Source organism: Porites lutea, chromosome 11 (assembly GCF_958299795.1).
Source record: "Porites lutea chromosome 11, jaPorLute2.1, whole genome shotgun sequence".
Lineage (NCBI taxonomy): Eukaryota > Metazoa > Cnidaria > Anthozoa > Scleractinia > Poritidae > Porites > Porites lutea.
Genome location: NC_133211.1, coordinates 25,261,956 through 25,278,952, shown reverse-complemented (window position 1 = coordinate 25,278,952; position 16,997 = coordinate 25,261,956). Strand labels below are relative to the sequence as shown.

General features: G+C 37.8%; 1 protein-coding gene across 1 annotated transcript; it reads right to left on the bottom strand.

The window, feature by feature from the left end:
* Window positions 1-2,368: 2,368 nt before the first annotated feature.
* Window positions 2,369-14,678, bottom strand: LOC140952217 (D-aspartate oxidase-like). The gene is made up of 10 exons (XM_073401639.1): window positions 14,450-14,678; window positions 13,167-13,281; window positions 10,482-10,561; window positions 9,124-9,189; window positions 8,360-8,414; window positions 8,161-8,262; window positions 6,716-6,801; window positions 5,027-5,147; window positions 4,700-4,813; window positions 2,369-4,235 (listed from the first exon to the last, which is right to left on the bottom strand). The coding sequence occupies exons 1-10, from the start codon at window positions 14,635-14,637 to the stop codon at window positions 4,119-4,121; spliced, it is 1,044 nt and encodes a 347-aa protein (XP_073257740.1). The 5' UTR covers window positions 14,638-14,678; the 3' UTR covers window positions 2,369-4,118.
* Window positions 14,679-16,997: the final 2,319 nt, after the last annotated feature.

Sequence of the window (16,997 nt, the reverse complement as noted above, 5' to 3'; positions counted from 1 at the left end):
TCATATTTTCTAATCAACCAATCGAAAACCATCACGGTTTGGGCAAGCCCAGGCAAGGCAATACAGCCTATTCTTTAACCCAGGCTCCATTAAGTACTGACCTATTTTTTCCATGACGTCACCAAAACGGTGGATCCACGCGATGCACCCAACGTAGAACGCTCCTTTTGTATACTACTCTCACGCACGAGTTGTTGACGTATCAGAAATTAAAAGAGTGAGCGTAGCCAACAAGTGAGGAGGCATTTATCATTCTGCCAGCCTTTTACTTTAAATCTTTCCAAACGGATAAAATTTGCCTCTACATATCGCGAAATGAAAAAGAAAACGAACTATGTCAGTAAAAACAGTATAGGAAAAATTATCATGAGGGATACTTTTTATTAAAGATATGAGTTAATCCACGAATTACAAGTTAACGTACAACTTAAGTTCACTTCTCATTTCCCTTTTCTTTCTCTCCTTCTGCTGCAGTTTTACCGGCTATTTACAATTTTCTTAATGAAGGTGAGATTAAACTTTTTCCACTCGAGTATGTCTAAATGTCGCGGGTCGCGACTCGCGGGTAGAGGTCGCGGGTGCGGGTGCGGGTAAGTGTCGCGGGTAAAAATAAATCACCAAATTTAACAAAAATATAAAATAAATAACAAAACAAAAATTTCTTTTTTTTAAATTTTTAACGAAGACTAGTCAGCAGCACAAAGGAAGTCTTATTGTAGTTGTACGCTTTTTCGCTTTTCTCCGACACGTTTCGTCTCCTACTGAGACTTCTTCGGGGAATGAATACAACTAAGAAAGAACAGCATATGTAACACGTTTTCTGTGTAAGTAAAACTTCCGATAGAAGTCTGAATAATAACTTAACTATGCTGTAAACGGACGTTATAGGAAAGGCCTTAATACATATGTTATTGCGTGTTGTTATATTGTGGGGGCCATACGATCACCGCTAATCTATGGCCCCCAAAAACTCAACGGAACTATCGGACTCCATCAGGATAAAGAATCGATCGATCGAAGTAAACCTGGAAATCGTCTTCCTTTTTGTTGGTGTAAAATCAGAACTATGAATGAAAGTTTTACCCACGTGCACGGGTATTGTTGCCGTGATCAAACCGCCAGTAACGTGGGGAAAATTCGATTTACCAGGATGGCAAATTCTTTCGTGCTACCGCGCCAAAATTGAGCACGAATGACGAATGACAACTCTCGATTCATACTTTTTGCTGAGGAATTAAGTACACGGAAGTCTCATTAGTGCAAAACAAAAAGTCAAAGCTGTATTTTCGATGAACCAAATTATGTCTTCATATATACATAGGGTAAAAACCACTTCTTTTAAGTGGACAAGTCACATAAGCTGACACTGCGGACCCTTACACTGAATAACGAAGGGGTCGAGAAGGAGAGAGAAAACATAGCGGGTGGTCAAGAATGTCGTTCAAGGGGAGGGGAGATTGCTTTTATCAAAGAAGTAGCCACCTTTGTAAGATTTTGCTGGAGGTCTTAATCATTTCTTTTTGTTTATATTCAAGAGCTCGCAGTTGAAAAACAAAAAAAGTTCTAATTAAAGTATTATAAGGTCTTCTTAAATGTAATAGCTATTTCTAACTCCTGTTTAACCTATCACAGCGCTAAACCCTGGTTTCACTTGCTATTTTCAAGTCTTGGGGCGGGGGGGGGGGGGGGTTCTTGACGAAATTTTGATTTTCCATTTTTCCTCAAAAATGAAGAGAGAAATGTACCAGGCATGGAGGAAACAAGATTTAAGACTGATCACTCGCAACATGGTAATGATTAAAAACCAACTCGGAGGTTACGCATTTATGCCACCAAAATTAATTTTATTTGTCTTGATTTGCAGAAAAAAGAAAAAAAGAAGTATTAGTTAAAGTTAGTTTTTCAGTTCGATAGGGTTTCGGCTTTTTAAGGCGGGCACTGAATTTTTACACTCCTTTTTCAATACACTTCGCTGCTACATATAGGTAATATAGAGGTCAGCAAAGGGCCAAATACTTTTTTGTAATATTGCAACTTAGTACCCTTAAACCCTTGGGCGTACAAGCTAGGGGAGTGGGTGAAATCCCCGGAAGGTTTTTTGAATCAACCACCAAGACAAGTCATCACATATCCACTGATACTTTTCTTTCCTCTTTCAGAACTTCAACCTCCTCCCCAACAGATCCCAAACGCAGGTAGCTCGGTTACTTAGTGCAATTTTAATTAGCCAATGTAGTTTTAATCACGTGGATTTTTCTTTAGTGACTTTTTCCTTTGTATCACCCTTAGTTAGCTTTAAATAACTGGACTTCCTCATTATTACCTGTGGACCAAAAAAAAAGTATTGCAAATCTTCTTTGAGAGATAATCAAATTTCCCTTTATTTTATTAACAATTTAATGTTAAATTTGGTGATTTATTTTTACCCGCGACCTTTACCCGCATCCGCACCCGCGACCTCTACCCGCGAGTCGCGACCCGCGACATTTAGACATACTCTTTCCACTCCATGTTCACTTTCCTTCTCGTTGAATGTCTGCGAAGCAACTCCCAAAACGAGGGCGCTTTGTGGCTTTTGATTGGACGAATCATATTTCTCACACGTGCAATAACATCTTTCGCGATTCTGATTGGACGTATTATTTTTCTCAAATTTAAACTACAACTCTTTGCGTGTGAAAATTTGTGACATAGCTTTCCAGAGAGAGTATAATTATCAATATGTATATTATAAAGTGAATCTTCTTAACCAGGTTGATAAATTCAACAGAACATATAACTTCTCAATCACCTGCGAAGAACGTTGTTCAGGCAAATTTTCCAGAACTAGTAAAATGAAAAAAAAAATCTTTCGCTATATATTTCCCTAAGTGTACAATCTGTCACTAATAGATCCGGTTTTCAAAAATACCAAAAACGGTGCCCCTTGATTTTATACCTCAGTAACACCTAAAATATACCCTGGATTCCAGAGGATATTTTTTTCTTATCGATACTGATGGTTCGCGGCCAAGCCTCGTCAACGAGGCGCGAAGGGCCGAGAAAAAAACGTTTCGGGAGCCTTATCAAACCGTAAGCACGGTTTTTTGGTATATTGAGAACGGACCTCTGGAGCCAGGGTACCTAAAGTATTGAATTCATATAACATTTTGATAAATTTTAATTCAATTGATAAGTTATCCGCTGGATAGTGATTTATCCGGTAGATAGCGCTATCCAACGTTTGAACAACTGATAAATCACTATCCAGCTGATAACTTTTATTTAGCGCATAGCGTTATGCCCCTTTTGAACAACTGGAGGCTAGACTGCTTGCAGTCCGCCGCCTTTTCTCTTAAAATCCGTCTAGTTCTTGTTCTCATCCAGCGCGATTGTAGACCACCATAACACTTCCACATTTAGGAGAAATTGTCAACAAAGATTTGTAAGTGTGAAAATGCAGTTATCTAATACTAAAAGAAAAGAGTAAAATTTACAGATAGTACAATTGCTTTGTATGCGGGCGGTTTCATTTGCAGCTATCCAATATTTGAACAATCCGGACCAGAACAGCATGTCAAATTGAACACCATATGACTATAGTGTTATAGCTGATTTCCACTAGTGACAGAGTTTTTAAAAGTCAGTGTTATAAATAAAAGCACTTATGACTACCTAGTAAAAATCAAAGGATTAAAGTCAGCAAAATCATAAACTTGAAGAAATCAGGTCAACGAATCAGAATGTTGCTTTTTTCTTCTGGGCTCACCTACAATTTTCTCGCTCATAAACCAGTACCTGGGCCAGATTGTCAAAGTCTTAGCAGAAGCTGAAAAATAATCTAATCAAAATGTATCCTAAGATCAGGCCCAATTTTAGCGGTTCTCATACATTTCTCTTTTCGTTTCGCCTTGCCCGCTGGAATGTCATTTTCAAAGCGAAACGAAAATAGAGCCTTATCTCAAGTTAATCAAAATGCTTATACCCATGCACTGTAGAAGTTCTGCCACTAACACCAACACCACAATCTGTTATTCACTAGATTGTAAACAGTGGAGTTGTATGCGGAACCCAAAATGCTCTTTTCACTGTGCGCTCTCTCTGTCACTAGTGAAAAGCAGCCTTTAAAAAGTATTCCTTTACAATTTAGCCTTTTGCCCTCTGGCTAAAAACTGAAACACCAAGTCAGTAGTATCCATGGCACAGCCCCAATGCATAGTCAAACCTGACCCACCATGACCATAGTTATGGACAACCTGGAAAAAATACAGTTGTATAATGTGGAATTATAGCTACTCAACACTGCTATTAATATTTTAGGATATACATATAGCTGCATGTACATCAATAAGTGTTGTCCCTGTGACGAGTGTTGTCCCCATACCAAGTTTTGTCCCTGTGACACACTGTTGTTTTGACATGTACTGTCATTTCTGTGCTCATTATTTTTTAATAACAAAATAAAAATAAAAAACGCCCAAAGATCCTAGAATGCACCACAATCTTTGGTTTATTACATAGCTATACCCAGGCATGCTACATGGGAAGTATCACACTGATGCTATATCCTTTAAAATCAAAGATGGCAAAGACATTGTTTCAATGTTGAGGCTTGTAACACAAATTTCAAAATCCTAAACAGAAGGATTCATGTGAAAAGAACACTGTTAGTTTGAATGCTTGTTTATTAAGGGCTCTAATGGAAGATTTTAATTCCTACTTTGAGAGTTCTTTCTTTTCCAAGCTTGTCTTTGAATTTCTTGACTTCTTTTTCCAGCCTGACAGTTGGACGTGCGGGTCGGAGTCCTACCCACGCCTCTAGTACTCGAGCTCTCTAATAATAACAAAGAGGCAGAGGAGGATACCAGGTTGTAATTGGCTTAAAAAACAAAGCACTTTATAGAAGTTCCAGATTGAATTGGAATTTGAAACAAAATATCACCTAGTTTCGAACAAGATGTAAACAGAAGCTTTTGAGAAAAGTGTACAGAACATGTAGCAAAAGTCCTATAATCAAAACATATCTGGCAGAGATTTTTATACTCACTTTCAGGCTTGGAATCAGCTGACTAGTGGCTTCCAAGATGTGTCTGGTGTCATCAGCACTAACTCTTAAGTCAAAGTTATTATGGTATCCAGTCCCTCCAAGAACAACTTCTCCATTGGCTCTGGCAAAAAGAAATAGTTTTTTACTCTTCCAACCCTAAAGACAGATAGCAATATTTTCTCCTTCCTTTAATGTCAATTCTCTGTTATATTAATGTACATGTATCGACAAGGCTGAACTCTAGCAGCATCTGTTGGCCCCTGGTGCCCAACTTTTGCTGGGTAACCAAAAATATTTTTTTTTGTTACAAATCATAGGCTGGGCTTAGATTTCACAGGTTCAGAGCATTGCAGGGCTTCCTTCAGTTTTCTAAGAGCACAGCCTTGATGGGGGTCAGGTCGTTTTTTCCCTGTTGAAAGGGGGGGGGGGGGGGGGGACGAGGGCAGCCATTTTGCTAGGGGTCATTTTCAAAATATTGATTGGTTTTGGGAGGCCATTTTCAGATAAGAGAGTGTTACCTAGGGTTTTTTTTAACAGATTTCATGAAAGTAGGTCAAATCAGTTAAAGGAGCATGAATTGAAATTGAACGTCATGGCCGTAAATAGTGAACACCGATCTTATAAACACAGCTATAGATAACTGTGGCTAGAATATTTGAAGTTTCAACAGCAATCACTTTCACAACGAGTAAAATTTATAGGGGGTTATTTCTAAAAAGCCAGTATGAATCGGGGGATTTGTTTGAAAATCTTCTAAGCTTTCTCAAAATGGCCAGTCCCCCCTCATAGGTAATAAAAGCCAAGCCCCTGAAGACAGGGCAATAGTACCTTAAACAAATAGGTGTTATGAACTATATTGGATGATACAATAAGCTCTTAAAAAGATCTTCTTAAGGAACTAAAAATGACATAGTTGGAGGACAGACATGTAAAGGATATGCTTCTCTGGTCTATAAATGTGTAAATGGGCTAATGCCCACTTATCTTAGCTCATACTTTATGGAAAGAAATACACGGTACGGTCTTAGGGGTATAAGGAAACTCGTTCTTCCGAAACCGAGGATGTCTACACGTGGCCTAAATTCCTTTACTTATTTCGTGACGAATCATGGAATTTACTACCTGACAATGCTAGAACTGCTAGTAATATACATAGTTTTTATACCATTATCTTAGACAACACTATAAGTTATTGTAATGCAATTTGTTGCCTATTTTTTAAATGTTGACATTGTTGTAAATAGTCATATGGTCAAATTATTTTTAATATTATCACCTTAACTGTACAATTCTGAAAATAAGCCCCTCCAAATATAAGCCCACCAAAGCAAAAACAGTAAATTTCCTTCCAACTATAAGCCAGCCCAATCGATTTTGAAACGCAAATTTCCCTCTGTACATAAGCCCTTCGAATATAAGCCCCTCCAAAAAGGGCCTTTGAAAAATATAAGCCGCGGGGCTTATTTTCGGAATTTTATCGTGTTGTGCTCGATTGTTTTATTAATTTATTTTGTTTCTTTTCATTCGGAGATTCTAGCAGCAATGCTACTCTTTAAATCCAAAATTATGTTAAAATGAAGTTTATCTAATCTATCTAAAACCCAAGGTGGGATAGCTGGTAAAGGAACAGAGGTGTACATAGCAGAATTACTTTTTGACACTATTCTGTAGTATTTTGAAATAACTTACTGTGGCAAAATATAGCAATATCTTCCTCGGCTTGTAAGGTCTTTAATATCTCTTATATAAGCATGCTTTATCCAAGGTGCATAAACCTAGAAAGCAATTGACATAATTTAAAGCCAGTTTCAAATCAAAAAGTCTAAAGGCAACAACTGTAACAGTCACACACGGCTGGTGGTATGGGCTTAAGTGTGCAGAGGGTCTTCAGGTCACGTGGTGTTTCCGAGTTCAGGTATTTTTGCTGCCATCCACCACTGCCTGACCTGACCTGACCTGACCTACCCAACCACCCTTTATGTGTGTTTGTTGAGTTGTTTTAGTATATTTGAAGTAGCACAGTGGTTCTGGTTGCTATAATAGTTTCTTGTCAGCCATTTATTAGCTTTTTGATGCTGCAATACTAATGATTTGTGGTCTTGATATTAAGGTCAGGCTGCATGGTCGATTTTAGAAGTGTGATATGATCCCCTGAAAAGTTAATAACAGTAAATTAACGAACATGGGTTGCTGACGTGAATAAAATTTTGTGGACCCTGAGTTGATCATGAGGTAGCCATAATGGTAAGCAGAGGTTTGACAGTAATAACACACCAGACAGTGAAAAGGCTGGTGATACTACAGTCTAGACTGGCCAGTTAGATCCTTCCAGAAAAAATTGACATGTCCAGAAAATTAAAGCTCTGGAAACTCACAAAAACAGGACTTCAAGACTCATGAAAAATGGTTCCATGATCTCGTAATTATAGATGAAAAGATTCAAAGACCCACAATTTTCTTGATACCACTTGCCAGCCCTTGTGAAACTGGGCAATCAAACATCAGAATTAATAAATAGTTTTTATCAGATAGTGGGCAACTAATCTGGATAATTGCTGGTCAAGAGCTCTCTCTAGACTTGGCTACTATGACTCCTAACATAGAGATCATGGCATAAAAAAAATATTTAAACTCTTAACCAGTAGTAGTCATTGAGGGTGGGTACCACAGAAGTGAAAAGAGAGAAGAATGGCCATCTATACAGCAACAAGGAGGACACCATGGCAAATGAGCCACAGGTTACCCAACTCTAAGCACCTCTCAATTCAACTCTGAGCGACCAGCTAGAGTGTGGAGTGTATATCTACTCAAGGATGTGTGAGAGGAGAGGAAAACATGGCAAGCAAGTAACAGGAGAAATATCAAGCGAAAGCAAATGACAGTGCTCCTGTCAACCACAGAGAACCCACAAACCCTCAAACCCAACCCCCAACCCTCCAGCCAATGTAGTGGGACAGTTCGTGATATTATTAATGAAGTAGAAAGTACTGGTAACCAGTCTCCGATAACACGCGTGTAGCAGAAGAAATACAGTAATTCTTTTGAAACCAGTGCATTAATGCTTGGCTTGACTTAATCTGCATTAGCTTTGTTGAGTCACATTTAACAAACTCTCTACATTTTTCCAAACTTACCCTTAAAACTTGACCCCTGACAGGGTCCATGGACAAATCATTCACTAATTCTCGAGCTCTCAGGCCTGGGCAGTTGACAACAACATCATAAAGACCTGCAAGCTAAAAACATTCAACTAAGAGCAGTCTTGAATTCAAACAGGCTCTATGGGAATTAAATGCAATGATTGTTGGTGAAAATTGTCAGTTAATCTCTTACCTCCTCCAAAGAGTCGACTGTTCTCTTCACAATATCTCCACCTAAACCTTTAAACCTGAAATCACACGTTTTAGGGCAACTTGCATTTAATAATATTACACATAGTTTCAAACAGAGACTTGCAAAAGATCTACAAGGCTGTAATTAACCTATGTTCCCTGAAATTTATACTAAAAGTATTCATTTGTTTCATCAATATTTCATGTACTACCTGGGACTACAAAAAAATAAATTAGAGACCTTAAGTATCAGCTAGTTATTCTTGTAAAACCACAAACCACGAAATGCAGTTTGCAGTTAAGTGTTTGCAGTTTCCCCTTACTGGATTTCGAATTTTAGCAGAGCTTCATTGTTTAGTACCCGCATGTTGTTTCTCGTCAAGTCATTGTGCTTTACTTTTATCAGCTCAAAAACATAAAGAATTCATTGATTCCAGTTCAAAAATGTAACAGGTGTAGAAACCTATCTCTTGCCTTTAAAAAACCTTGCCATAAATCAGTTACTGCTGGAAGCTCTTCCTGCCCTTCAAACATAATGTTGTATTATTGAAAATTAAAAACATATCCGTATGAACATTTCCAGGCTGAAACTGCCCAGAAAATAAGAACGATACAGGCTAAACTAAAAATTAAAAATGGACAGTCTTATAAAAAAGAGTGTACATATCTCATAACCCCTTACAAAACTTGGAGTTACACACACTCTTAGAGACATGACGTGGACTAAGGAATCCAATTACTGCAAGTATAGGATCATGCCAATACCTTTCAATAAGCCATGGTTGGTAATATCTTCCATTTATGAATAATGTTGTGAATGAATAACCAAAACTAAAACATGTAAACCAAAACAATATGTCAGGAATTACACTGCATGTCAGACCCTGCCCAATTATGCTACATCACAGCTGAGCTACAGGATAGTTGAGAAACTGGGTTTGATAAAAAACTAATAGAAATTACTAAAAAATAAACTACAAGTCAAAGATGTTTAATTAAAAAACAAGTTTCCTTGAAAGCTACTAAACTAGTCTAGAATTATCTGATGACAACAGTGCTCTCTGGCATGAAGTCCTAGAGAGTTTACTTGTAGTTCCTGTAAAAATCATAAAGAAGAGCTTTAATCTTTAAGTGTTTGTGCGGTACAAATAGAGGATATTTAATACATCCATGCCGTGTGGAGATACAGAATTTCTCCTCAATATTATTCATGAGTGAGTGTAGCTAACTCGTGAAATATTTGTTCAATTATATGAGAAGATAAATTTTGCATCTCCAAGTGACTGCCACGTAATTATGTTCTATTTATCATATAATCACCAAATTATGAAATACCAAACTAGTTCACACTATATTAGTATAATAGTTTTTCTCTGTAAAAGGTGCAATTTATCATGTAACTGTTACGGGTCAAAATTAAATTAAGGTTAAATTTTTTTAACCTAGGTTAATTTTCAATTTCTTTTGTCTCCTACTAAGCCCTAATAGTTTCATGAATTATCAGGGCTGGTAGACAAAGGAAATTGAGAATCAACCTGGGTTAAAAAATTTTTAACCTGAAAATTATTCAATTTTGACTTGTATTAAACAGCTACAAGATAAATTTCACCTTTTCACCTGTGAAGATAAAACGTCATTTTCACATGTGAAGATATCATGTTTTCATGTGAAAGCTCACCTGGTATTTCATTGGTGTTTATATAATTAGGTTCTAATAATTTTCATTATGATGCAATTTATGTTCTAACTCATGTACAGTTAATTAAACCAAAATTCCAGAAAGTTTGGTCCAGAAATGAAAAGATTGAATCGGTTCATCTTGACTGGAAATGTTTTGAAAAAAATGTGAACTTTTAACGTCAGCCATTTAACACAGTTGGGCCAGTCTTACTAGAAATCAGCCAAAATGTAATGGTTGGTTCGCTCTAGCTAACTGAACCATGGAGTAAAAACTGATGTTAGAAAAAATTCCCGCTATTCTTCAAGATTTTGGTTGAATGGACCAGCCCCTTCAACTAATCCCACAAAACTTTTCATGGATTAGAAAATTTATTAGTGGCACTACCAGTTATGACCAATAATATACCAATTACTGACTCTAAGTTACTAGAAGTCAAACTAACTTTGCTGGCTTTGGTAACTTATCCAGTTCGTTTTGTGAGAGAAGACGATACCCGTCGACCAGGTCTTTCCAGGGAGGTTCCTTAAAGAAAAAGAAATCCATAGGTAACAGGAAATGATGCTATTTTATTATAACTTTGTTCCAAAGAAATACAGTGAAAAATTATCACAAAGTTTTGGATACGACAAGGACTTAATAATACATTTCATCCCCTTACTCTTTCTCTATTTAGTCTCGCTTGCTTGAGCAAAGCGAGACTCTTAAAATGCAGTTGTTGTTTTTTTTTTTCGGTGGGACCTAGTTTGTAGGCCCCGTGTTCCTAGCGAAGACCGTGGAAACTGGGGATAAGAATCGTGACGACTTTCATTGTATGGAAATGAGTCTCGTGATGAGAATGCGGTTTATTTCGGCGATGACTGAAATGATGCATGTAAGTTTGGCAATGACATAATTTTCCTCCAATGGAGGCCCTTGATTTTCGTGTAATTATGCACGACATGCAGGCACATCCCCAAGCAGGATGAGAAAATATTATAGCATGGAAATCCTCAGGATTTTGTGGCTTTTAAAGGCGTTACATTTCTCAGAATATTGTCGCAATTACAGGAAATGTATGGTTAAATAGATTCACTTTGTGTTATGTATTTAATTGATAGATTTTCGCAGTTGTTACGATGTGAATTCATGTTGCAGTTCATAAATACTTGAGATATGAAGTATCCACTGTCACGTATTTTTTACGTGCGCACGTGCGTAAAATTTGCATTCGCAAATAAAATAAAGGCAATGTATGAAAGGCTGCATGTACAATTATGTAAGCGTAAAAGTAGAAACTCGCTTAATTTGACTTTTAATCTCAATACTTTATGTCTTACCTCTATTTGATTTATGTGATTAAAATTTACGTGCGTTAGCGTGCGGAGCCAAAAACGCATCAGTGGAAATCCACCCTAACGTGTCACGGATGTGTTTATATGGGTAGTTTTGAACTTGACTTTAACTGCACACTCTACTTGCAGCACTTCATGTCCATAGTTAATAGAAATCCCATATCGACACTGTATCGAGCTTCTCCGGAACGGGTTGGTCCAAGAATTCTATGGCTTGAAAGCGTTGATTATTTTGGAACAACTGATCACTTCAGTGGTCGAAAAAAAAAGAATAATCTTAATGAGCAAAACTTCAAGGTTTACTGGAAAATCAGGATCGAGGATCGAGGATCGAGAAATCAGGGATCAAGGATCGGTTAAAAAGAACTTGAAAATAAAATAAATAAATAAATCGTGGATCAGTGATGATGTGGGCCGCAGACTGTAGATAAATTTCACAGAACATAACCCCGTTCGCTGTACTGAATGCTAAATTCAAGTAAACTAATCCGAGTCTGTCTGAGTCAGTGATTGTTTTGATGAGAAAGTGAAATTTTCCGGGAAAATGAAACACTTTATCCTGGTGACACTGTAAAACAACAAAAAACTTTTAACAGTTTTCAATTTTTTAGTGTACATTTGCTTTCAGTACTCCTTATTTTTCTCGTAATTGTTGTATGCACGACCCCACCAGCAATGCTGATCTTTTTATCGTGCCATAAACTAAGGTTCTTACCTACCCATCTATCTATCTATCTGTCTGTCTGTCTGTCTGTCTATCTGCCTATTTATCTATCTATCTATCTATCTATCTATCTATCTATAAATCTATCTAGCTATCTATCTATCTATCTATCTATCTATCTATCTATCTATCTATCTATCTAAAATGCTTGCTGTGTACAACTCTAAACATTGTACTCTGAGACTGTACGGAGATATTAAAAGTAGATACTAAGCAGCTATGGAAAATGTCATTACTTTCATGCGATATTGATATCTTATAAAACGGACAACAAATTCAGCAGAAATATTTGCGAACTGAATTAACTGTGTGTTGTATAAGGTTCTGTTCAACTTACACTTTTTTCCTGTGATGAACATATAAAGTACCGAGCCGTATCTTGGTCCAGTACAAAGAAGCTATGTATATTTAAACTGACAGAGTCATGGGCCCCTGATACCAATAAAAATCATCGTTCAATTTTTCGAGTGTAGAATCCCTGAAAGAGTACTCCTCAATGGAGCAATATCAATATGTAAAAGGTTTTCAAAGGTTTCACACCGGTTTGAGGCTAAGATGTGCAGCCTGTCTCTCCTTGCAATTTTTACTTTTTGAGTATATACATTATGACATACAACACTCGTATTGTATTCCAAACGAAAAAGTAGTATAACGGCACCGGGGCCTTTGACATTAAAACTCCTCTCCAAGCAAGCGAGACTCAACGCTACTAAGAGCATTCTTGTTTTATAGAGTATTAAATTAATTTGGAATTATATATGTACACGTAGAGTACATGTCAATAGAGAGGAAAATAAAGTGTTTATTTTCATAAAAAAGGTGCTGATTACAATTTGATCAGTCATGTGTAAAAGCATGACATTTGGTATAGAAACCACTGCTCACAGGATAACATTATCATCCATGCATTGTTTAACAGCTTGCCTAAACGTTCGTTAATACAGAAATGCACTGTAAGATGATAACTTGTACAAGAAGAAGGTTATGTTATCTTGTGAGCAGTGGTTTCTATACCAAATGTCATGCCTTTACACATGACTAATAATATTATTCATGCCACAAAGCAACAAACCTCAATAATTTCATCTGTATGAAAAAACACTGTGGTGGTATAAACTGTTAATTCCCCTGCATCTTCTCGTCGTGAAAACTTCTCCAACTCTTTCATAGTTTCACTAAACCATTTTCTAGGTTTCAAACAAACACCAGAAGAGCTTTTCTTTCAGATATAAAATAGAGTGCAAAAGACAGTAGCTTAACTTTTAGAAATTTGGTTCCTTATTAGTGCCCGCAGTTTCACATATATAGACTGCACACTTCATCAGAACTACAGTTCAGCATGACTGAAAATTCTTTATAAAAAAGTTATAATAAAATTATGTCCAGTACCAGGTCACCTTTTATGTGAAGCGCACCTGAAAAAAATGTCTGACAAATATCACATTGAGTTTTGATTTCTTTTATAATCACCAAGCACATCTTCAGTTACAAATTACTCTTTAGTATTTTGATCTATCTGAACAACATGTCTGACAGAAGGTTGGATATGGTCTGTATTGGCAAATTTTTGTTGGACACAAGAATAGATATGGGCTCTATATATTCTGTTCAACAAGTTTCAAACTGCTGGACGAAGGATGTTCCAGTTTTTATTCACAACCACCCCCCCCCCCCCCCCCACCCAAGGATGGCTGGGATCCAAACCCCTTAATTTCTGTTGGGGCCCTTTGAAAAATGAAATCTGAGGGTTCCTGTTCATCAACACCCTTCAAAAAAAATATCTAGGGTGTCCAGATTTTGTTGGCTTCTTCAAAGAAAAAATGTGAAGTCCCCTATACAAAAACCTGCCTTCCTTAGGTGGTTATTCCTGGGGGGGTACTTGACCAAGATTAGGGTATGGGTGAGCTGCTGAGGGTTTGAAACTTTAACCATGTTTAGAACAAAAAAATTCCAAAATACATACCCAGTTTAGGACAAGACTCAATTTTATTTAAAACCATACACTGTCCAGCAGCACATACCTTCATGGGCCATACAAGGGAGTGCCCCCCCTGGAGGGTATATGGACATAAAAAGAATGTCCCCAGAGAGAGCCCGAGACCACTACAAATTTTTGTTGTTCAACAAATGTTGCAGATCCTGTTTAACAAACGTTGAGAAGTGTGGCATGCCATGTTGAAAGTTCAAACAGGCCACTTAACGTGTTGAACGTTGTCCAACGAGAAATTCCAGAGAGACAACATTTTGTTGATCGACAAATGTTAATAAACCGTACATTCAGGCATTCACGTTGTTAATCAGCGTACACACTAATCTTACATTTCCAATCGAAATAGCCTTATATATTAAGCTTACCTTTGTAAGTGGATCGCAGTATTTTCCAACACAAAGGGCATTATCAATCCTGCGGCTCCATCGCTAGTTGTATTTGGAGTAAATTTATCAGCTATCAAAGTTACTTTCACCCTAGGATCTCTTTCCAAAATACAAACAGCTGAGGAAAGGCCGATTATACCCCCTCCGACCACTGCAACAGACGCCATGATTTTCCTGCTCAGTAACCAAACCTGGGACAGCGCAAAGAGAAACAGCGAGGGGTAGGGTAGGGGTGACCGCAAGGAAACTTTCCTTCGCGCTGCCAGCACAGGTGGCCCAAGCGTAATATGAGAGTTTGTATGGGAAAAATAGAGTTTGAAACTTAGATGAAATAAATGAAGTAAAAGCGATAAAAGTTCTCAATAAAGTGTAAATATTGTTACCTGGAGACGTTGTCTTTGCTTTTACGAAGTTTCAGCGCGATTTGAGTACTTTTACATCATCTGACCTGACAGTGTAATAATAAGAGACAAGGTAGGACAGAATCGCTCGATCGATCTTCAAACCTGCTCAGAATCAGCTCCAAATTTCACGCGAAAAAACAAACACACTTACATTTTACGCCGCCGAATCCACAAAGTAGTACCTTAAGATCACCTTCCTGCAATCCGTTCCGGCAAACCTTGCGTCTGGATCGCACAACTCGATCAAAAAGATCAACTACAGTTCAAAAATCGGCGCCATTTATCCGTGACTAGTAAAAGTGTAACATTTCAACCGTTTTGTCGCTCGGCGGTGACTGGGCGCTAACGTCAAATAATAACTCACCGGGAGAGGGTGACATTACTTCGTTAAGACAAATCTATACGCACTCACCTCCGAGCCAACCTCCGAGCAAGGTCGGCTTCTTTGTTTTTACTCGGCCAATGAACGAAGCAACAAAACAAAACAGAGAAGCCGACCTTGCTCGGAGGTTGGCTCGGAGGTGGGTGCGTAGAGATTTGTCTTAACGAAGTAATGTCACCCTCTCCCGGTGAGTTATTATTTGACGTTAGCGCCCAGTCACCGCCGAGCGACAAAACGGTTGAAATGTTACACTTTTACTAGTCACGGATAAATGGCGCCGATTTTTGAACTGTAGTTGATCTTTTTGATCGAGTTGTGCGATCCAGACGCAAGGTTTACCGGAACGGATTGCAGGAAGGTGATCTTAAGGTACTACTTTGTGGATTCGGCGGCGTAAAATGTAAGTGTGTTTGTTTTTTTCGCGTGAAATTTGGAGCTGATTCTGAGCAGGTTTGAAGATCGATCGAGCGATTCTGTCCTACCTTGTCTCTTATTATTACACTGTCAGGTCAGATGATGTAAAAGTACTCAAATCGCGCTGAAACTTCGTAAAAGCAGAGACAACGTCTCCAGGTAACAATATTTACACTTTATTGAGAACTTTTATCGCTTTTACTTCATTTATTTCATCTAAGTTTCAAACTCTATTTTTCCCATACAAACTCTCAAATTACGCTTGGGCCACCTGTGCTGCCAGTAGTCGGAGTGGTCAGTTGACGGGAAGTCCGCCATTATTGTTGTTCAGTTGGCATATAAAGTTAGATGGTACAGATGATAAATTACATCCACGAGTAACAATTGATCAGCAAACTTGAAAATGAGAAGTGTGGAAACTATTACACACAATTTCGCTCTGTTACCCTTTATTTTGTACATAATAACAAAAACGGTTCGGTGTAATTTGTTCTCGCAGGCTAGTACGAGAACAACTTCAGATAAAGATTTCCTAGCCTGATCGAATTTCAGACTTCACTGTTCACCTCGAGTCGAAGGAATGTCTGAAATTCGGGCTAATAGATGTCCCTAGATAGATTTTCGATGTTTTCCATTATCAATCGATAACCCGAAATTAACGATTTTTATCGATTTCGATTTTATTTATTGACCACCAATGTGACCAATGTGGCACGGGTTCAAATCCCGGCGTCGACGCCACTAATATGTGGGTTGAGTTTGTTGTTGCTTCTCCCCTTTGCTTCGAGAGGTTTTTCACCTGGTACTCCGGTTTTCCCCCTCTCCTCAAAAACCAACATTTCCAAATTAATAATAATAATAATAATAATAATAATAATAATAATAATAATAATAATAATTTAATTAGTATACTTATATTGCGCAGGTATTCATAAAAATGATCAAATGCGCATTCCAATTCGATCAGGAATCAGATAGACGAAGAACCACTTCAGTGTGGATTTGCTACCTCCAAGCCATTATTCATTTTATTTATTATTTATCTATTTACTACACCCGGAACTAATTTTGAAATCGTGAAAATCTGGGCTCTTACAAACGTAGACTGCGAAACAGTCGTTTTTTTTTCTCAAAATCAGTAAAGAAATCGGTAAAAGCGTTCTCTCTGTTTTCAGCCTCGTTCCAGACCTTTTGTTTGACTGCTCGTGCGTACTTGAATACGCAAATATACGGTCGACTGTTTTGCAGTCTACGTCCTGCGTAGCATAGCGGGTTTGTCGGGAGCGCCACTGACAACAAGCAAGCCGAACCTCCAAGCCGATCCTCC